Source organism: Microcaecilia unicolor, chromosome 14 (genome assembly GCF_901765095.1).
Source record: "Microcaecilia unicolor chromosome 14, aMicUni1.1, whole genome shotgun sequence".
In the NCBI taxonomy this organism is placed as follows: domain Eukaryota; kingdom Metazoa; phylum Chordata; class Amphibia; order Gymnophiona; family Siphonopidae; genus Microcaecilia; species Microcaecilia unicolor.
In genome coordinates, this window is record NC_044044.1 from 24,050,536 (window position 1) to 24,073,951 (window position 23,416).

Genomic DNA, 23,416 nt, shown 5'->3' on the forward strand with positions numbered 1-23,416 from the left:
TTCCAAGATAAGTACATAAGTAATGCCACACTGGGAAAAGACCAAGGGTCCATCGAGCCCAGCATCCTGTCCACGACAGTGGCCAATCCAGGCCAAGGGCACCTGGCAAGCTTCCCAAACGTACAAACATTCTATTCATGTTATTCCTGGACTTGTGCATTTTTCCCAAGTCCATTTAGTAGCGGTTTATGGACTTGACCTTTAGGAAACCGTCTAACCCCTTTTTAAACTCTGCCAAGCTAACCGCCTTCACCACGTTCTCCGGCAACGAATTCCAGAGTTTAATTATGCGTTGGGTGAAGACAGACTTTCTCCGATTTGTTTTAAATTTACTACACTGTAGTTTCATCGCATGCCCCCTAGTCCTAGTATTTTTGGAAAGCGTGAACAGACGCTTCACATTCACCTGTTCCACTCCACTCATTATTTTATATACCTCTATCATGTCTCCCCTCAGTCGTCTCTTCTCCAAGCTGAAAAGCTCTAGCCTCCTTAGTCTTTCTTCATAGGGAAGTCGTCCCATCTCCGCTATCATTTTAGTCGCCCTTCGCTGCACCTTTTCCAATTCTACTATGTCTTTCTTGAGATGCGGCGACCAGAATTGAACACAATACTCAAGGTGCGGTCGCACCATGGAGCGATACAATGGCATTACAACATCCTCACACCTGTTTTCCATACCTTTCCTAATAATACCCAACATTCTATTCGCTTTCCTAGCCGCAGCAGCACACTAAGCAGAAGGTTTCATTGTATTATCGACAACGACACCCAGATCCCTTTCTTGGTCTGTAACTCCTAACGTGGAACCTTGCATGACGTAGCTATAATTCGGGTTCTTATTTCCCACATGCATCACCTTGCTTTTGAAAGTTTAAAATTAAAAAATACAAGACTTCTCATTGTATTCTTTAGAATACACAAGACTATCTGTACTTCAGGAAGCAGGTGAAAGTTTGGCTGTTCAACCAAGCATTTAATGGAAGAAGTAACTTAACTTGTTAGTCTCACTCACATAAACAAGGATTGACTTGGGCTGCACATACTGCAGCAGGACATGTTTATCCACTCTTACCCTAGCTGAGGTGATATTTAACCATCTCTCTGACCTCATGTACAACTTTCTTCAAATCAGTCACCTTACTTTCTAATTCTTCCTACTTTCTTACTCATCCATATGTTACAACTTTGCCTTACTCTTCACTACCAATTATAATGTTCTATTTCGTATTGTGTAGTCATTGTAAGTAGTATACCATCCAGCTCATTTTCGAAAGAGAGGGGTGCCCATATTCCGACCCAAATTGGGAGATGGGCGCCCTTCTCCCATGGGCGCCCAAATCGGTATAATCGAAAAGCCGATTTTGTGCGCCTCCAACTGCAGTCTGTCGTGGGAATGGACAAAGTTCACGGGGCGTGTCAGAGGCATGGTGAAGGCGGGACTGGGGCGTGTTTATTGGCTGAGGAGAGATGGGTGCCCTCGGCCAATAATGGAAAAAAGAAGGGCGGCAGTAGCGAGAATTTGGGCCACTTTTGCCCCAACTGCCCAGATGACCACCGGAGGGAATCGGGGATGACCTCCCCTGACTCCCCCAGTGGTCACTAACCCCCTCCCACCAAAAAAAAAAGAACTTTAAAAACATTTTTTTTCCAGCCTGTATTACAGCCTCAAATGTCATACCCAGCTCCATGACAGCAGTATGCAGGTCCCTGGAGCAGTGGTTAGTGGGTTCAGTGCACTTCAGGCAGGTGGAGCCAGGCCTACACACCCCTACCTGTTACACTTGTGGTGGTAAATGGGAGCCCTCCAAACCCACCCCAAAACCCACTGTACCCACATGTAGGTGCCCCCCTTCACCCATAAGTGCTATGGTAATGGTGTAGAGTTGTGGGGAGTGGGTTTTGGGGGGGGGGGGTTTGGGGGGCTCAGGACCCAAGGGAAGGGAGCTATGGACTTGGGAGGTATTTTACTGTTTTTTTTTTAAATTTTTACAAGTGCCCCCTAGGGTGCCCGGTTGGTGTCCTGGCATGTGAGGGGGACCCATGCAGTATGAATCCTGGCCCCTCCCAAGACCAAATGCCTTGGATGTGTTCGTTTTTGAGCTGGGCGCCTTCAGTTTCCATTATCGCTGAAAACCGATACCGCCCATCTCAAATCCGCCCAAATCCAATGCATTTGCCCGGCATCAACTGTATTATTCAAACAAAAGATGGACGCCCATCTTTTTTGAAAATACGCCCCTTTGCGTACCCGTCCTCAGAGATAGTCGCCCATGGAGATGGGCGTCCACGTAAGATTATGCCCCTCCATGCCATAGTTTGTATTGTTACTTGATTATTTGTACTGCTGTAATTGCCTATTGCTCATGTTTGATCTATTCTTACTGTACACCGCCTTGAGTGAATTCCTTCAAAAAGGCGGTAAATAAATCCTAATAAATAAATATATTTGTACATTTTAGAAATGTTTACCCACCTCCCCTTATCAAATACACATATTTGTACATGAATCTTTTTTATTGGATTAATATAATGTATCTTCGATAAGCTTTCAAGAGTTATCCTCTCTTTATAAGGGGCCTCATGTATGAAGTCATGCTACTGGTTCCCGCACGGCAATGCCGACAAAGCCCTTGCAAAGCGAATGGGATTTGTCGACATAACCTCACTGGGAGTGGTCCTAGCTTAGATAATGCTCAAATACTTGTTCAGGAGACAAATACATTTCAGCCTAATAAAGAAAGATTTAATTGTATATTTGTTTCTTCGATATTTAGGGCCATGTTTCCTAAGCCACGCTAGAACCACGCTAGTGTTTTTAACACATGCTAAGCATTAGAGCCTGCTAACCGTGTAGATGCCCATAATATTCCAATGAGCATCTACACAGTTATTATGTGCTAATTTTTAGCACACCCTAAAAACCGTAGGGCACCTTAGTAAACAGGGCCCTTGGTTTTTCTTTTCTGTATTGATTTAGCAAGTGAAAACTTGTGAATTTGTAATTTCAATATTTAAAAATATTGTTTTTTAAAAAAGGTATTACTCTTATTTCTACATATTGAACTAGACTAGCATGGTGATCACAATTCTCTGCTTAAAACCACTCGGAAACCTAAAATGTTTCAGCACAGTGATACAGGTAACGTACAGAGACTGCAAGGACAACACACCCAGTGGGAGACCTGCTATGTGGGCAGTTTCACTTCTTTCTTCTTATCTGAAGTGATTCAAATTTCAAGTCATTCCTGTGTGTTTTGCTTTTGAAAAGTGTTTTAATGATTTCTGCGTGCAAGGTTTGATGAGTTTTGTAGAATCAGGGGTTAGTGCGTTATCTAGTTAATGCTTCCATGCCCACTGTCTACCTGGACACCCCCCTCCCCTCCTAAATATATATGTTTTAAAAAATCAGTAACGTGTGGGAGAGCACATGCAAAAGGTAATAAAGCCTGTTGACGTGCAATATACTTGAGTTAAGGTCTTAACGACCTTTACTAAAAAGAATTCTTAATTATTTTTTTTCTTATGACTTTCAGGTTAAATATTTACAGGATGCAAGAAGGAAATCAAACCTATGTGAAAGAATTTATTCTTCTTGGAATCACCGTCAGCGGTGGTACACAGTATATTCTCTTTATACTGCTCCTGGTAACCTACACACTTACATTGACTGCAAATTTATCCATCATCATGTTGGTATGGTCCAACGCTTCCCTCCATAAACCTATGTACATTTTCCTTGGTAATCTGTCATTCGTTGAAATCTGGTACACAACCAGCACAGTCCCCAAAATGCTATCTGGCTTACTGTCTAGAATTAACTCTATTTCTTTCAAAGGTTGCTTTATACAATTTTATTTCTTCTTCAGCTCTGGTGCAACTGAGCATTTTCTTCTCAGTTTCATGGGTTATGATCGATATCTAGCCATCTGTCATCCTCTCCACTACAATGTGTTAATGAGTACTAAAAAATGCTGGTTCTTATCTGCCTTTAGCTGGATTGGTTCATACCTCTGGGCTTTGTTTCCTATAATATTAATTTCAAAGTTGCCATTCTGTGGCCCGAATAAGATTAATCATTACTTGTGTGATCCAGGACCTCTCCTGGAACTCTCTTGTGTGAGGAACTATTCAACAGAAGTGATCTTTACTGTATATATTGCCCTATTTGTCTTTAGTAACTCCTTCTTTACCTTCATCTCATATGCTTTCATTATACGAACCATATTAAGAATCCCATCCGCATCTGGTCGCCGTAAGGCCTTCTCTACTTGTGCCTCCCACCTCATTGTGGTGTCCATCTTTTTTGGATGTATTATGTATATGTATATTAGGCCTTCAGGAAATCATCCGTTTCCATTAGATAAGGTAGTAACTGTGTTCTACACAGTTGTGACTCCTCTACTGAATCCAGTTATCTACACCCTAAGGAATAAGGAGGTCCTGCAGGTTGTGAAAAAGATGATTCGATTGTAAAATAATGTATTCTTCTGCTTGTCTGTATTATATATATTTAGTAAAATGCTTCTCACTGTCCCTGGGACCCCACAACTAGTCATAACATAAAAAGACCCAGTGTAAATACAACATAGAGTTTGCAATTGAGAAGCTCAAGTCCAGTAGAATTTAAAAAAAAAGAGTACACACGTATTTTGCGAGCAAGTGCATTATGGCAGAAGTCATTTAGGAAACAAAACAAAAAGCAACCACCGAAGTGGAGAAACTGGATCCTCTATGAGGGAAAATGTAGAAACCAAGAAGTAGGGTGATCAACAGGACACTTCCAAAAAAACCCAAGGAGACGAATAATAAAAAATGGGTATTTAATAGTGGATGAAATTCAACACAAGAAAGAGCAAACCAAATCAAGCCTTTAAAAAGACTAGTGATTGGAAAATGTACTACGCACATGGGTCCTGTTGATCTAGCTACTTCTTGGTTTCTAGAAGCCATGTTAGGAATATGTACATTGGAAAAGTGAATGACATGGACCTGGCAGTTCTGCATGTAGGAGATCTGCATGTAGGAGTTGGGGATTCTACAACTACCACATGTAATCAGCTGCTCTACTTTACAAACTTGTACATGTAAGTGCTGCAATTAAGGGGGGTAGATATCAAGGAGTTGTAAAAAGTGGGCTTTTGCTGCACCTTGATTAACCATGGGAATAACCAATTTCAGTAATGAAGGTTGCTGACTCTTATTGTGAATGAATAATGCTGCTTGTGAGGCACCTCACATGCAGCATTATTCCAGTGGATCTGGAACACTGGACCTCAAAATATTGTCCAATGATACCAGGCCACATCCTAACCACCACAAAACATCACTCACCCCATCCCGATCACCTTTTCCACCTCCCTGAACATTATGAGCATCCAAGCTCAAACGTCTCATAACCTAAAGACTCCCCAACTCCTGTGGACCTACCAGAATGTTCCTGTTGTTATAGCTGATCCCTGGCCAGGAGAAATCTTCAGTCACTTCTGACCTTGCCTGCACCTTTAGCTAATATATCGTGCCTATAAGTAGCCTTGCGGTTAAAAAAAAAAAAAAAACACCTTTAGTTGGGGTTATATTTTGAGCTACAACATGGCTTGCAATGTTTATCATGAGATCCATTATAAAATGTATATAATAATAAGCTGCTTTACATGTATTTGCATATTATTACTCCGTACGCCATGATGCTTTAAGATAATGCTGTGTCAGCAGCAGAGACACAATTCAATAGCACCAAGGTGCCATTTTAGTACAGTCCTGGTGAAGTAGTTGTAATCTTTCAGAGTTACAAAGTGCAAATTGTGATTTACGTCTAATATGGAGCAGAGATAATAAATCCTGAAGCAGGCGTTTAATTGCCAAAACACGGCTCCGTGTTGAGTCTGCTCTATTGTACCATACCTCTGGACATAATAAAATAAAAAAAAAAAAAAAAAAAAAATATATATATATATATATATATATATATATATTAACAATACTTCAACTCCCAGCTATATTTGACCCATGTTTGGAGCCTGCCAGCTGATCCCTATTCCTTTCTTCTGTCTTATTTTGGAGGGTTTCAGAGGGATGTTTACCTTCCCTTTCTTTTTGAAATCGTACTTAAACATATTTCTGATATACAGATCTAAACTACTTCCACACCAATATGTTTCTAATGTACTGTACTAACTAGAAAGCTATAAAATAAACTTTGTTTTACTTGAATTTATTTTTTATATATATTTTTTTAGAGTTGATTTCGATCTGTTTGGTCCAGACAGCTTCAAATCTTTGAAGGCTGTATCCACTAGCAGATGACGATATACTTCTAGATTCAGAATATTTCTTAAACATACCCAGATTTTCATCTAAGACAACAATTACTGACATTTAAGCGTTATATTCTTGGCCCTTTAACATTGATAAATGCCACATCTTAAGTCTGTTACATATCTAACACAAAACATCCATGGAAGAAAGAGTGTCTCTTTCACCAATTCTCCAACTAGAATCAACAGTGCCCTGGACCCAATATTGATAAAAAAAAATCATTAGGAACCAATGGACCTCTAGTTCTCATCTTCAGAGTTGATACCAAACACAATTCCACTCCTAACAGTCTAGTTTATTAACAAATTTTGTTCATACTTGGGAAAGAATATGGAAGACAGTAGTTGGTGAAAGGTCATGCAAAAGATAAAACGCAGGATGAGAGCATTTATGTTAATTTGCAGTTGAGAATGTATTTGCTTATCTACCAAAGTGGTAGAATCTTAACTGGGAAGACTGGATTGGCCAATTTGGTTTTTACCCATTATCATTGTTTTCTTACATTGTAACTTCAAAGTGTTTCTCCGGTGTCCAAAAACTTTGTTCATATAAACAAATAGTTTAAAGGTCCCTTAACGCTATTTTCTCTTCCTGTGGAGGAGTAGTCTAGTGGTTAATACAGCAGACTTTGATCCTGGTGAACTGGGTTCAATTCCCACTGCAGCTCCTTGTGACTGTGGGCAAGTCACTTAACCCTCCATTGCCCCAGGTACAAAATAAGTACCTGAATATATGTAAACTACTTTGAATGTAGTTGTAAAATACCACAGAAAGGCAGTATATCAAATCCCATTTCTCTTCCCTTCCCTTTTCTGAACACACATCCAAACATACTATTGATATGTCTACATTATCTTTGGGTCATCTTCATTCAGGTATGAATTGTATTCAACGTAAGCAGAAATTGTGGTTCAATGCATGACTTCAGGAGCCTTGTATATATTAAACCAGTGCCTCATGAACCTATCCTGTGGACACCACAGCCAGTCAGGCTTTCAGGATATTTACAATGAAAATGTACGAGATGTTTAATAATTTGGAATAGAAAAGGTCTGGCCATGGAACAATAAGGTAAGTAACTGGAAGCCTGTCATAAAATCAAGACTGAAGACATATACAGCATGCAGGGGAGAAATGTTTGTTAGGTCCAGACTGGATCTGGAAGAGAGAACATAAAAACTTTTAAGAGCGTCCATCCAGAACACAAGTACCTGGCAGACTCTTAGAGGTGCAAGATTCCATGTTACCAATCTCAGGCATACGTAGTGGTTTTCCCCATAGCAAAAAGTCTATAGCAAGAAAGTGCCATGATGGCAGCAGCAAGGGCAGGAGCAACCTGGGATCGCTCTGGCCCAGAGACCAACTATGCGTATGGGGGGGGAGGGGGGGTTTGTTTAGGGGTGGAGCTTTTGATCGTGGGTACATATGATGTTTGGGGGTGAAGCTTCTGATTGGTGCATGCTACTAATGTTTGCAGATAGAGGGTGACAGTACCATTGTCCCTTCAAGATGCTGCCTGAGAGTATTAGGCTACACCTTTTAGGCCCAATGCAAGGAAACAGCAAGGGAAGCAGTCCACTAGATCAAATCAGGGGCGTATCTGCGTGGGGCCACAGGGGCCAGTTGGACGGAGTTTGACGTTGCAGCATGTTTTACGGACGTCAACGTGCTGCGACGTCAAACTCCGTCCAACTGGAAGGATGCATCATGCAGCTTTAACAGCACGAGGATGAAGAAGTTAAAGAAGACCTCGGCTGGGCTGGCGGGGGTTGGGGTCCCCTGCCAGCTGAAGTAATAGTTTAAAAAGCCGGCAGGAGCGGACCTCGGGGTAGGTCACGGCGGTAGGCGGGGAAAGGGCTGGCGGTAGGCTGGGGAGGGTTAACGGCGGTAGGGGGGGAGGGTTGACGACGACGACGGCGGTGGCGGGCGGGGGCGGCGGTAGGGGGGGTTATAATGTGCCCCCTCACTCTAGCCCCTGCCCCCCCCCTACCGCCGAACCTCAGATACGCCCCTGGATCAAATGTGGAAAACAACACAGGAAGCAGATCTTGTGAACAAGAAATGTCTATTAATTCATAAAAACTCCCAGGATTCAAATACAATTGCCAGACATAACCATGTTTTGCTAAAATCTGGCTGGGTCAGGAACTTGATAAACTGAAATACCAAACCTAAAATCAAATATTCATGTATACTTGGAACGAATGAATCCAAATGCAAAACTTACTTTGAAACTCCCCAAATTAATAAGCAGGTAGAAACAAAACTTGAAAATGATAAAAAGTGTCAAATTGCACATGAGAGATAAAAACAAATCATAGGAACAAATACAAAAACATTTTTTAAAAATCATAGGAAAATTACACTTTCCTTCTCCTGGGTCTATAATATGTGGATATCTTTGTAATCAAGTTACCGTTTCACTCTATTTATCCATTCTGTCCAGGTCTGGTGAAGTTTGAAGTCCTACACCCGTTTTTCATTGATTTGGTACTTATTGTATGTATGTATTTATATAAAAGTTGCAATTTTGTTTTAAGATTTGTTAATACGTGCTTATTAATTTGGGGAGTTGCAATGTAAGGTTTGCATGCTGTGTGCTCATCAAATTCTAGATATATTTATTTAGGGATTTTCTTTTACTAAGCTGTGGCAAAGTCTGGGCTTAGTGTGTCCTAACTTGGGACTTTCTCACATGCTAAGCCCATTTGTATCAAGGTAGTAAATAAGGCATTTTTCTATTTTTTATGTGTAGGTTGTGCATTAAAGGGTCCTTTTAATAAGCTGCAAGAAGCTCTATTGTGTGATTACCGCAGGATAAAAATGCCCACCGTGGGGCACACAGATGCGTCCCGCAGTAGTTGGGGATCGGCACGCACTTCCCACGTGCTGAAAAACAGAAAATACTTTTTAGCGCTGGGGGTATATTTGGGAGCAGAGAGTAGGCGTGACCAGCACTAATCAGTTAGCGTAACTGCATCGCCGCGTGTTAACCAATCAGCATGTGGTTAGACAGGAGCCTTTCCCACCCAGATGTCGGTAAGGAGCAGTGTGTTTTTTCTAGTGAAAAAGGTGCTGGTCCTCAAATGCCAGGCCACCCTTCAGGTGTGGGGTGATAATTGAGGTACTCACCCCACAATAGCCAGGCCCCCTGCAAATACTCACAGAATCTATGACAAGGCAGAATTGATGTGTAGGGCCTCAGCTGTTTCATTAAAACATGGGGACCATAGGTCAATTTTAGCAGACAATGGAAAAGGTGCCGGTACTCAGTACCCCCTCAAAAAAAGCCCTGGTAAGGAGTCACATGCTAATGGTCACAGTCTAATTGGAAATTAGATTTTTCCGTACAAGTAGGTTTTGCTTGGTTACTTATGTTTGTTAATTCATAATTTAAATAACAATAAAAATGAAAGAAAAAAAAAAAGAAATTGAAGGGGATAATTTGCAATAAGCACACCTAGATTACTTTCTGCAGTGTTGAAACCTCTCTACTGGGATTCCCTAAATGTCCGAACCATGCGCTCCTGGGCAGCTGTAGCCTCTACCCCCCTTTCAAGTTTAAAAATTGCTCTCTCTCTCCCTTTCCAAGAATGTGTTTGCCAACGTAGAGACCTTTCTAAAACAACTGCAAGACTGCACACGTATGTGCACTTACAGTGGGTGTGGCCATTTTACAAGGATATACATCGAGAAAATGATCAGCAAGGAGCCGGCAGCTTCCATGGAAAGGTCCAGGTACTTACACGTGGAAATGTCAATTTTATAACCCCCCCCCCCCCACACACACACACACTTATACTTTCCCAGTCTACAAACCTACTCATGTAAGTTCCACCAATTAAGAAGTAAGGCCACAATTTTTGAAATGGACATGAATTACATGGGATTAAGGAGAATGACTCCCTTAATACCTTATGCAAAGACCTGGCTGAAAAGCGCATTAAAAGAAAAAAACAAATCATGTGGAATTCTTTTTCTAAAGTGTGATAGTGTTTTGTACTTATCGCACATTAACAGCAAAAATAAATGTCCATCAAGTGTAAAGTGAGTGTGGTAGATGCACGAGGAATGATCTGCTTTTGCAGAACGTTACCCCCTGGGTAGCATGTTAGATGTTTGGGCTGATACCATGGACCTTCTACACTATCAACCCAATGTATTTAACAATGCCCAAGAGCTAACTCTCATCATAACAGGACCTCTAAACACTACCCCAAGTCTCTGATCAACCCTCACAGGCAACCTCCTAATCCTCCAATTAACTTCCAATTCACCTCAGTTTTGATCCCTCAGATCCTGTTTGATGCTCTGAAATTCTAACCCCCTGATCAGATTCCTCTTCTGATCTTCATTCCCCCAATCAGATCCTATTTCAGGGGCGTATCTGAAAGTCGGCGGTAGCGGGGGCTGGAGCCAGCGTGAGGGGGCACATTATAGCCCCCCCCCCGCCGCCACCATTTCCGACCCCCCTGCCGCCGTCACCTACCTTTGCTGGCGGAGGACCCCAACCCCCACCAGCCCAGGTACGCTTCCTCCTGCCGCTTTTAAGTTCTTCTTCGTCCTAGGCTCCGTCACTCTGTGCTGTTCAAAGAAGCTGGCACTGCCACCTCATTCCACTTTCGGAGTCTGTCGTCACTGCACGTTGTACGTGCAGGACGTCAGACTCACAGAAACTGAGTCTGTGAGTCTGACGTCCTGAACGTGCAGCGACGTCACACTCCGAAAGTGGATTGAGGTAGCAGCGCCAGCTTCTTTGAACAGCACGGAGTGACGGAGCCTAGGACGAAGAAGAACTTAAAAGCGGCAGGAGGAAGCGGACCTCGGCTGGCGGGGGTTGGGATCCCCCGCCAGCAAAGGTACCCACGGCAACGGCGGGGGAGGGTTGGTGGCGGTAGGGGGGTCCAGGGTGAAACCTGCAGGGGCCCAGACCCCTGTATCCCCATGCAGATACGCCCCTGTCCTATTTCTAAGCCACATCCCTTGATCAGATCCTCTGATCCAACAAATCTACTTACCAAGTCCTTACATGAAATAAAGCCCCACCTACTTGTCCTCAAACCAAGCATCTATTGACTCAGGACCCTCCCTCTGACCTCCACCTATCTTCAGGATTTACCAAAAGTGAAATGGTCCAGTGATAAGGAGAAGAAGCAGTCCCACTCCTTCTGAAATTGGGTTCAAAATGGTTTCTCTGTACTACTGATAGGAGCTGCTAGGGGTCAGGTTTCCATATAAGGACACACAGTTGCTCAAACAGTACACCTTATAGAACAATACTTTTCAATGTTGCTCAATAATATGCTCTAGTTATCAGCTGATACATTCTGGTCAATATTCAAAGCAATTGGGCTGCACAGGGGCATTACGGGGATGGAATTAGGTAAGAGTTGGGAGTTATGCAGGTGCCAGTAGTATTCATTGATGGGTGCTGGCATTGACTTTTGGCCAACATGTTATCAATGTCAACCACGTCATTAAAGACCCTCTGACAGGGCTGAACACCTCCCACTCTCCACACTACAAGGCTCAGGCTCTTCCTCTCTCCCTACCTTCCCACAGGCTTTCTGGACTTTTATTCATCTCATTGGTGGTCCAATGGCTTTTGCCCCTAGCAGCTGCATCTTGAAAAGATTGCAAAAATGTCTAGAGGTCATGATGACCATTTTAAAGACAGAGCCATTAGGGGCAGGAATGAATGGGCTTCTGACCTGCCCATTTCACCCCACTGGACCACCAATGTGGTAAAGATAGGATCATGGGGTCTATTTTGACAGAGGAGGGGGAAAAGGGCCTGAACCTTGTCAGAGGGGAGGGAGGGAGTATCTGAGCCTTGAGGTGGGGAGTGGGTGATATGAGCTTTGTTGGGGGTGGGAGGCAGGACCTGAGCCTTGTCATAGAAGTGGGAGGGAGGGAAGGACACTAGTAACATGCTGGCCGGTTCTAGGCGATATTCAGCCAGGACATAAATGAGTATCTGATCAGTTTGTGGTGTACCCTTTTTTGATTTTGGGAGGGGTTGTAGCTCCTGTACTTACTCCCTCCCCACCCTTCACTTGTACCCATTCCCAGAGTTACTGAACTATTAATCTTCAACCAACTTATTTGGTGCAGTCGGAAAAAACTTTCTGGGCTAAGCTATCCACATAATTACAGAAGAATTAATGATCTCCACTGGGCACAGCACTTCTTCTAAAAGTTCAGGAAACTTTGATGATCTAAGAGTTGCAGTTTATTTGTTCTGGGACTGCCATGCTACAAGAGATCAAACCCTTTAAAAAGATGAGATGGGGAATGTCATTGCCTTTTGAGTTCTGCTGAAATAAGAAGGAGAGTCTCAGTCTGATTCATGAGCCAACTTCATCATCTTTCCAATCAAATCTTTTATCCATCTGCTTTCAAGAGTAGCCCAAAACTTCATTACACCATGGAGACTCACTCACTGTAAGTAGCAACATTTCTCCTGTTTGTTTATCTTGAATAAATCATGGGTACTTTAGAGCAGGGATTCTCTTTTATAATTACATAGCTGATTATGTCTAGTACCTCTATAGCAATGTTCAGTGTTAGCAGTAATTTAATTAAATTATATAAATTGAATTCAATGGTGCCTAAATAAAACACTAAAAATACATCAACATTGAAACGCCAAGCACAAATTTATTTATTTATTTGTAGCATTTGTATCCCACATTTTCCTACCTATTTGCAGGCTCAATGTGGCTTACATTGTTCCGTAATGGTGATCACCAATTCCGGAAAAGAGAAATACATAGTTAAGGTGGAGGAGACAGAGTGGATTAGGTATTCAGTTAAGGAAAGTTCATTTTCATAATAAGAAATAAAAGGTATTGGATTAAACTTCATACGTGATAATTTAGCTTGAACAATCAGGAATATGAACTTCAAATCATGATAAAATTAGTTCGGACAATTAGGAAATAGAGAGTTAGGTCATTGTGTAGATCCAGTGTAAATTTGTTAACTGGCAATTAGGATAGATTATTGTGGTATGCTTTTTTGAATAGATAGGTTTCCAATAATTTACAGAAATTAATTATGTCATGGGTTGTTTTTATGTATTTTGGTAATTCATTCCATATTTGCGTGCTTATATAGGAGAAACTGGATGCATATGTTAGTTTGTATTTTACTCCTTTGCAGTTGGGATAGTGGAGATTCAGGAACGTACGTGATAAACTAGTAGAGTTCCTGGTTGGTAGGTCAATGAGGTCTGACATATACCCCGGAGCTTCACCGTGTATGATTTTGTGAACCAGAGTGCAGACCTTGAACGCAATGCGTTCTCTTAGTGGTAGCCAATGTAGTTTCTCTCTTAAGGGTCTGGTGTTTTCATATTTCGTTTTGCCAAATATGAGTCTGGCTGCCGTGTTTTGTGCAGTTTGGAGTTTCTTAATAATTTCTTCTTTGCAAATCAAGAATTGACAATTCATTTTTGGTTCAACCGGGTTTAACTCTAATTGTTGATGGTTTTTATCCATTCATTCCACACATTTCCTTTAATCATTGTTAGTTATCGCAACACACGGTCTTTTTTAGGTTCATAAGAGTTAAACTGATGTTTACATTCATTAAGGGTCTCTTTTATCAAACGCAGTAGAGGTACTGCGCAGGTAGCATGCAGGAAAACAGCAGTACTGCTGGGCGCATCAGGGCGCTGGTTTTCTAGCATGGGGGGGGGGGCGTGCCTAGCAGTAATGGGGCAGTACATGCCCATTCCCACTCACTGTCCGTTACTGCATGAGTAATGTGTGAACCCTTACCACCTTCGAAATAGGAAGCAGTAAGGACTCAGGCAGGAAATTGCTGCACGTCAATGTTTTTTTAATTTGTGCATGTCCATTTATGACCTCCATTTTAAAAATGAGTTTTTATGAGAGAAAGAGAGAGAGAGAGAGAGAGAGAGACAGAAAGAAGAAGTAGATCAAAAGTCCTGAAAAATCATCATCTGAAATCCACTACAAAACATTATTCAAAAAAGGCCAATCTGTACTGATGCTTGCAGTTACACATGCCTTGTGCATGTAAATATGCAGGAAAGTGGCGTGTATATGAATGCGTACTACATAGTATTGATAGTTATGATGCTAAATTCTACATTTGGCGCAAAAAAAACCTGACACCGATAAAAAGCACGCTTAGGTGTACTCTGTAAACTGTGCTTAATGTTAAGTGCGGTTTATAAAATACGCCTAAGCACGTCCACGTACCTAGAAAGTAGGCACAGGAAATTATACCAATGAAAACCTGATATAAATGCCGACTCCTAACTTTAGGCATGGAATGGGTTATTCTATAACACTGCATGTAAATTCTAGGAATGCCCACAGCACGCCTAGTGTTCCTACCATTGCCATATCCCTTTTTGAGATATGAACGGTAGACGTTGCATGCATTACTTTATAGAATACACTTAGCAAGTTGTTCGGGTAAATTCTAATTAGTGCCAATTAGCGCCAACAATTTTTAACGTCCATTTACTGGCACTGATAAGCTCATTTCTCAACTAAGTAATGCAAACAAATTGGCTATGTGCGCTGATTTGCATATGTAACTCTAGGCGCCATATACGTAATCCGGGGACTGAGCATAAATTCAAGGGGGGATACATATAGGCAGAGCATGTGATAGGCACGGTCAAGGATACCACTTATGCACACACCGTACAGAATACTAGAAGTTGTGGCTCTTTCACTACGGTGCGTAGGCGCCTATGCACATCTAACGCATATCAAATTGGAACTAATGCCTGGCTACCGCATGATTCAGGCGTTAATTCTCTTTTTGATGCACGTCCAAAACATGTGGTAGAAACTTTCTACCGTGGGGAGCTTACCCGATGGTAATCGGCAGTGTACGCACTCTGACGTTTACTGCCTGGTTAACACATGAGATCTTACCGCTAAGTCAATGGCTGGTGGTAAGGTCTCGGGACGAAAACGGACGTGCGCTGGCTTTAATTTTGCCGCACGTCCATTTTCGGCCACAAAAAAAGGTCTTTTTTGCAGGCTCACTGAAAAATGGACCTGAGCACATCCAAAACATGTGCCTACACCAGCACAGGCCATTTTTGGGTGTGCCTTAGTAAAAGAGCCACATTGTATTCTGTCTTAGGCGTCCACATTAATGTCTGCCATGGGCTTTAGCCATGGGCTTTAGCCTTTCCTCATACAGGAGCAGTTCCATCACCTCTTATCATTTTGATCAGTCTTCTTTGAACCTTTTCTAATTCCACTCTATCTTTTTTGAGATACGGCGACCAGAATTGAACACGATACTCAAGGTGAGGTCGCACCATTGAGCAATACAGAGGCATTATAATATTTTTGGTATTATTTTGCATCCCTCTCCTAATAATTCCTAGTATCCTATTTGCTTTTTTGACTGCTGCTGCACACTGGGCAGAATATTTTAGCGTATTGTCTTCAATGATACATAGGTCTTTTTCTTGAGTGCTGACTCTTAAAGTGGACCCTACATTAGACAACTATGATTCAGATTATTCTTCCCAATGTGCATCACTTTACATTCGTCTACATTAAAGTTCATCTGCCATTTGCATGCCCAGTTCTTCAGCTTCCTAAGCTCTTCCTGCAATGCTTCGCAATCCACAGCTGGGGCTGGTGGTTGGGAGGCGGGACTAGTGCTGGGCAGACTTGTACGGTCTGTGCCAGAGCCGGTGGTGGGAAGCAGGGATAGTGCTGGGCAGACTTATACGGTCTGTGCCAGAGCTGGTGGTGGGAGGCGGGACTGGTAGTTGGGAGGCGGGGATAGTGCTGGGCAGACCTATAGGGTCTGTGCCAGAGCTGGTGGTTGGGAGGCGGGGTTGGTGGTTGGGAGGCGGGGATAGGGCTGGCCAGACTTATACGGTCTGTGCACTGAAGAGGACAGTACAAATAAAAAAGTAGCACATATGAATTTATCTTCTTGGGCAGACTGGATGGACCATGCAGGTCTTTTTCTGCCGTCATCTACTATGTTACTATGTTACTATGTAATGGTTGTGCTGTACATTTAGGAACCCCAATGTGTGCTTACTATTGCTTTCTGTAAATGAACACAGGTGCACAAATGTTATTATCGAATAAGCACTTCTTGTGCCCCATCAGGACACCAAACAGAAGGCATTCATTTACGGGGTCTTTTACTAACGATTAGCTCACGTTATCTGTATCAGGGCCCATAGGAATAAAATGGGCCCCTGCTGCATATAACTCAAGCTAAAATTTTGTAAAAGACCCCTTTATAGTATTTCCTCCTAATTATGCAAAGCCAGCATCGTTCCAAGATGACTCTTTTGAAAGTTTAAAATTAAATTAAAGAATACAAGACTTCTCATTGTATTGTTTAGAATACACAACACTATCTGTACTTCAGGAAGCAGGTGAAAGTTTGGCTGTTCAACCAAGCCTTTAATGGAAGAAGTAACTAATTTGCTAGTCTCATTCACACACACAAGGATTGACTCGGGCTGCACATACTGCAGCGGGACATGTTTATCCACTCCTACCCTAGCTGAAATAATATTTAACAATCTCTCTGACCTCACGTGCAACTTTCTTCAAATCAATCACCTTACTTTCTAACTCTTCCTACTTTCTTACTCATCTCTATGTTACAACTTTGCCTATCTCTTCACTTCCAATTATAATGTTCTACTACGTATTGTGTAGTCATTGCGGGTAGTATACCATGCCGTACTTTGTTGTTACTTGAATATTTTTACAGCTGTAATTGCCTATTGCTTATGTTTGATCTATTCTTACTGTACACCGCCTTGAGCGAATTCCTTCAAAAAGGAGGTAAATAAATCCTAATAAATAAATAAATATATATATATATTTGTACATTTTAGAAATGTTTACCAACCTCCCCTTATCAAATACACACAGAATACAAACAAATTTGTACATGAATCTTTTTTATTTGATTAATATCATACATCTTCGATAAGCTTTCAAGAGTTATCCTCTCTTTATAAGGGGCCTCATTTATGAAGCCATGCTACTGGTTCCCACACGGAAATGCCGACTATGCCCTTGCAAAGCGAATGGGATTTGTCGACATAACCTCACTGGGAGTGGTCCTAGCTTAGATAATGCTCAAATACTTGTTCAGGAGACAAATACATTTCAGCCTAATAAAGAAAGATTTAATTGTATATTTGTTTCTTCGATATTTAGAGCCATGTTTCCTAAGCCACGCTAGAGCCAAGCTAGTGTTTTTAACACATGCTAAGCATTAGAGCCTGCTAACCGTGTAGATGCCCATAATGCTCCAATGAGCGTCTATACAGTTATTACGTGCTCATTTTTAGCACACCCTAAAAACCGTAGGGCACCTTAGTAAACAGGGCCCTTAGTTTTTCTTTTCTGTATTGATTTAGCAAGTGAAAACTTGTGAATTTGTAATTTCAATATTTAAAAATATTGTTTTTAAAAAAAAAAGGTATTACTCTTATTTCTACATATTGAACTAGACTAACATGGCGATCACAATTCTCTGCTTAAAACCACTTGGAAACCTAAAATGTTTCAGCACTGATCAGAAACCCAAGTAGGCATCACAGTGATACAGGTAAAGCACAGAGACAGCAAGGACAACACACTCAGAGGGAGACCTGCTATACGGATGAAACATGGACAGTTTCACTTCTTATCTGAAGCGATTCAAATTTCAAGTCATTCCTGTGTGTTTTGCTTTTGATAAGTGTTTTAATGATTTCTGCGTGCAAGTTTTGATGAGTTTTGTAGAATCAGGGGTTAGTGCATTATCTAGTTAATGCTTCCATGCCCACTGTCTACCTGGACACCCCCTCCCCTCCTAAATATATATGTTTTAAAAAATCAGTAACGTGTGGGAGAGCACATGCAAAAGGTAATAAAGCCTGTTGACGTGCAATATACTTGAGTTAAGGTCTTAACGACCTTTACTAAAAAGAATTCTTAATTATTCTTTTTCTTATGACTTTCAGGTTAAATATTTACAGGATGCAAGAAGGAAATCAAACCTATGTGAAAGAATTTATTTTTCATGGAATCACCGTCAATGGAGGTGCACAGTCCATTCTGTTTATACTGCTCCTGGTAACCTACACACTTACATTGACTGCAAATTTATCCATCATCATGTTGGTATGGTCCAACGCTTCCCTCCATAAACCTATGTACATTTTCCTTGGTAATCTGTCTTTCGTTGAAATCTGGTACACAACCAGCACAGTCCCCAAAATGCTATCTGGCTTACTGTCTAGAATTAACTCTATTTCTTTCAAAGGTTGCATTACACAATTTTATTTCTTCTTCGGCTCTGGTGCAACTGAGCATTTTCTTCTCAGTTTCATGGGTTATGACCGATATCTAGCCATCTGTCATCCTCTCCACTACAATGTCTTAATGAGTACTAAAAAATGCTGGTTCTTATCTGCCTTTAGCTGGATTGGTGCATTCCTCTGGACTTTGTTTCCTGTAATAGTAATTTCAAAGTTGCCATTCTGTGGCCCGAATAAGATTAATCATTTCCTGTGTGATCCAGGGCCTCTCATGGAACTCTCTTGTGTGAGGGACTATTCAACAGAAGTGATCCTTACTGTATATATTGCCCTATTTGTCTTTAGTAACTCTTTCTTTACCTTCATCTCATATGCTTTCATTATACGAACCATATTAAAAATCCCATCCGCATCCGGTCGCCGTAAGGCCTTCTCTACTTGTGCCTCCCACCTCATTGTGGTGTCCATCTTTTTTGGATGTATTATGTATATGTATACTAGGCCTTCAGGAAACCATCCGTTTCCATTAGATAAGGTAGTAACTGTGTTCTACACGGTTGTGACTCCACTATTGAATCCAGTAATCTACACCCTAAGGAATAAGGAGGTCTGGCAGGTTGTGAAGAAGATGATTCGATCATAAAAAAAATGTATTCTTCTGCTTGTCTGTATTATATATATAGTTAGTAAAATGCTTCTCAAGTCTGTCCTAGGGACCCCGTAACTAGTCAATACATAAAAACTCCCAATGTAAATGCAACATGTTTTTTTAACATAAAAAGATCCAGTGTAAATACAATATAGAGTTTGCAATTGAGAAGCTCAAGTCCAGTAGAATTAAAAAAAAAAGATTTCTTGATGCAAAACCTTTTCTAAAATACCTGGAAGAGTACACACGTATTTTGCCAGCAAGTGCATTATGGCAGAAGCCATTTTAGGAAACAAAACAAAAAGCAACCACCGAAGTGGAGAAACTGGATCCACTATGAGGGAAAATGTAGAAACCAAGAAGTAGGGTGATCAACAGGACACTTCCAAAAAAACCCAAGGAGACGAATAATAAAACATGGTTATTTAATAGTGGATGAGATTCAACACAACACTGTGTTTCAGAGGAGTCTGTATGTAACAATAGTTGGAGCATAAGAAAGAGCAAACCAAATCAAGCCTTTAAAAAGACTAGTGATTGGAAAATGTACTAGGCACATGGGTCCTGTTGATCTAGCTACTTCTTGGTGTCTAGAAGCCATGTTAGCAATATGTACGTTGGAAAAGTGAATGACATGGACCTGGCAGTTCTGCATGTAGGAGTCCAGGATGTACGTAGGAGTTGGGGACCTGGCAGTTCTGCATGTAGGAGATCTGCATGTAGGAGTTGGGGATTCTACAACTGGCACATGTAATCAGCTGCTCCACTTTACAAACTTGTACATGTAAGTGCTGCAAATTAAGGGGGGTATTTATCAAGGAGTCGTAAAAAGTGGGCTTTTACTGCACCTTGATTAACCATGGGAATAACCAATTTCAGTAATGAAGGTTGCTGTCATTGTAAATGAATAATGCTGCTTGCGAGGCACCTCACATGCAGCATTATTCCAGTGGATCTGGAACACTGGACCTCAAAATATTGTCCAATGATATCAGGCCACATCTTAAAAGAGTCGGGGTGCTGCCTAACCACCACAAAACATCACTCACCCCATCCCGATCACCTTCTCCACCTCCCTGAACATTATGAGCATCCAAGCTCAAACGTCTCATAACCTAAAGACTCCCCAACTCCTGTGGACCTACCAGAATGTTCTTGTTGTTATAGCTGATCCCTGGCCAGGAGATATCTTCAGTCGCTTCTGCCCTTGCCTGCACCTTCAGCCAATATATCGTGCCTATAAGTAGCCCTGCGGTAAAAAAAAAACCAAACTTTAGCTGGGGTTATGTTAGCTACAACTTGGCTTGCAATGTTTATCATGAGATGCATTATAAAATGTATATAATAATAAGCTGCTTTACATGTATTTGCATATTATTACTCTGTACGCCATGCTGCTTTAAGATAATGCTGTGTCAGCATCAGAGACACAATTCAATAGCACCAAGGTGCCATTTTAGTACAGTCCTGGTGAAGTAGTTGTAATCTTTCAGATTTACAAAGTGCAAATTGTGATTTACGTCTAGTATGGAGCAGAGATAATATTCCTGAAGCAGGCATTTAATTGCCAAAACACGGCTCCGTGTTGAGTCTGCTCTATTGTACCATACCTCTGGACATAATAAAAAAATATATATATTTTACCAAAACTTCGACTCTCAGCTATGTTTGACCCATGTTTGGAGCCTGCCAGCTCATCCCTACTCCTTTCTTCTGACTTATTTTGGAGGGTTTCAGAGGGATGTTTACCTTCCTTTTCTTTTTGAAATCGTACTTAAACATATTTCTGATATACAAATCTAAACTACTTCCACATCGATATGTTCCTAATGTACTGTACTATCCAGAAAGCTATAAAATAAATTGTGTTTTACTTGAATTTATTTCTTATATATTTTTTTTAGAGTTGGTTTAGATCTGTTTGGTCCGGACAGCTTCAAATCTTTGAAGGCTGTATCCACTAGTAGATGAGGATATACTTCTAGGTTCAGAATATTTCTTAAACATACCCAGATTTTCATCTAAGACAACAATTCCTGAAATTTAAGCGTTATATTCTTGGCCCTATAACAGTCTTGTCACATATCTAACACAAAACATCCATGGGAGAAAGAGTCTTTCTTTCACCAATTCTCCAACTATAATCAACAGTGCCCTGGACCCAACATTGAACAAAAATCATTAGGAACCAATGGACCTTTAGTTCTCATCTTCGGAGTTGATAGCAAGGAGAATAACACTCCTAACAATCCAGTATCTTAGCAAATGTTGCTCATATTTGGGAAAGATTATGGAAGACAGTAGTTGGTGAGAGGTCAGGTAAAAGATCAAACCCAGGATGAGAGCATTTGTGTTAATTTGCATTTGGGAATTTATTTGGTTATCTACCAAAGTGGTAGAATCTTAACTGGGAAGACTGGATTGGCCAATTTGGTTTTTACCCATTATCATTGTTTTCTTACATTGTAACTTCAAAGTGATATTCCGGTGTCCAAAACCGTTGTTCATATAAACAAATAGTTTAAAGGTCCCTTGCACTAAATGTAAATTTTGTCCCATGATGTTGGAGACAAGAACCTTTAATAATCCCATAGATGGTAGAGTGTATAATTTACATTTTGACACGGACTGCGAATCTACCCATTTCGTATATATAATGGTGTGTCCTTGTCTGAAGCTATATATAGGCAAAACTACCCGCCCGCTTAAGAACAGACTAAGCGATCACAAACAATCTTAAATACTCTCGTGTAGAAGCTCCAATGGTTCTACACAGTTTGTAGAACTCACATAAATTTGAGGATTTCTTGCAAGTGATCCTTGTAAAATGAAAAAATTATAAATAAATTATTTAAAAAAAAAAAAATTTGAGGATATCAAGTGTGTGGTGATCGACCACATCCCCAAGTCAATCAGAGGGGGAGATAGAGACAGATGCCTAATACAGAAAGAACAACGCTGGAATTATCGATTGAAGTCTTTAATACCACATGGTCTAAACAACCGAGTGGAATGGAAAGCCTTCCTTTAGTTGCAGGTTCACATCGCGTCCGTAATTGTACTAGAGGAGGTCCCTTTAAAACTTTAATGCCTCCTGATTGGCTGATGGTAGGTAGGAAGTCAGTTAAATTTCCACCACCATTTTTTGAATACCGGTTCCCATAGTGGACAACTTCTCAGTATTATTGGGGGTGCTAAGCCTAATGGAAATAATCCCTTCCTGGACATATACAAGGAATTCTCTGAATATTGGGGGTGCTCAAGCACCCAAAGCACCCACAGAGCTGGCTCCTATGTGCAGCGGCGGTTCCAAAAAGGAAAATCTGTAGCTCTGAAAGGCAGGATACAGAACTGTGAGTTATATTGTCCCAAGAACTTTCCTTTCTCTCATGATAGTATTTTTATTGTTTCAGTTTGCTGTGAGAAGACGTGAGGTCCAGCTCCTTATGGAGCACTGAGCAAAACAGGAACTTGCTGTTGAGCGTGGGCATTCTCAACAGTCTCAGCATAGACCACAGCTAAGTACTAATTTTGTACGATACACTGGATAATATATTGTATTTAAGATTCCAATACAGTGAATGTTAATAGAGGTTTTTATGACTGATGACGATACTCGCCAACGTGAGCATTAAACTAAGCTCACGCAGAGCAAAGCGGTCGGCTGCACTAATGAAACAGACATCAGCTGTTACCGAGTCTCTGATGTCTTTTCCTTTATATTCAAGAAAGTATTAGACAGAGAGTTATACTTGCCTTAGGTGGATTTCTGATGATACATAACAGTGGCAAGTACCAGGAGTATTGTTATTTATTTATTTATTTATTTATAGAAATGTTACAATTTGTTTTAACTTTTGTTAATCTGTGCTTATTAATTTTGGGAGTTGCAATGTAAGTTTCGTATGTTGTCTGCTAATCAAATTCTAGATATATTTATTTAGGAATTTTTTTTTTTTTACTAAGCTGTGGCAAAGTCTGGGTTTAGTGTGTCCTAACTTGGGACTTTCTCACATGCTAAACCCATTTGTACCAAGGTAATAAATAAGGCATTTTTCTATTTTTTATGTGCAGGTTGTGCATTAAAGGGTCCTTTTAATACGCTGCAAGAAGCTCTATTGTGTGCTTACTGCAGGATAAAAATGCCCACCGCCGGG

The 23,416-nt window shown here is 41.0% G+C and overlaps 2 protein-coding genes across 2 annotated transcripts; both read left to right on the forward strand.

Moving 5' to 3' along the window:
- The first annotated feature begins 3,552 nt into the window (after window positions 1-3,552).
- LOC115457915 (olfactory receptor 11H6-like) lies at window positions 3,553-4,476 on the forward strand. The gene has a single exon (XM_030187613.1). It carries the CDS (start codon window positions 3,553-3,555, stop codon window positions 4,474-4,476), a length of 924 nt encoding a protein of 307 aa, XP_030043473.1.
- Window positions 4,477-18,329: 13,853 nt separating this feature from the next.
- On the forward strand, window positions 18,330-19,253 carry LOC115457087 (olfactory receptor 11H6-like). The gene has a single exon (XM_030186511.1). The coding sequence runs from the start codon at window positions 18,330-18,332 to the stop codon at window positions 19,251-19,253; it is 924 nt and encodes a 307-aa protein (XP_030042371.1).
- The last annotated feature ends 4,163 nt before the right edge of the window (window positions 19,254-23,416 follow it).

Excerpts from the sequence above, each read along its gene's own strand:
- LOC115457915 (XM_030187613.1), top strand. The coding sequence starts at position 3,553 with ATGCAAGAAGGAAATCAAACCTATGTGAAAGAATTTATTCTTCTTGGA.
- LOC115457087 (XM_030186511.1), top strand. The coding sequence starts at position 18,330 with ATGCAAGAAGGAAATCAAACCTATGTGAAAGAATTTATTTTTCATGGA.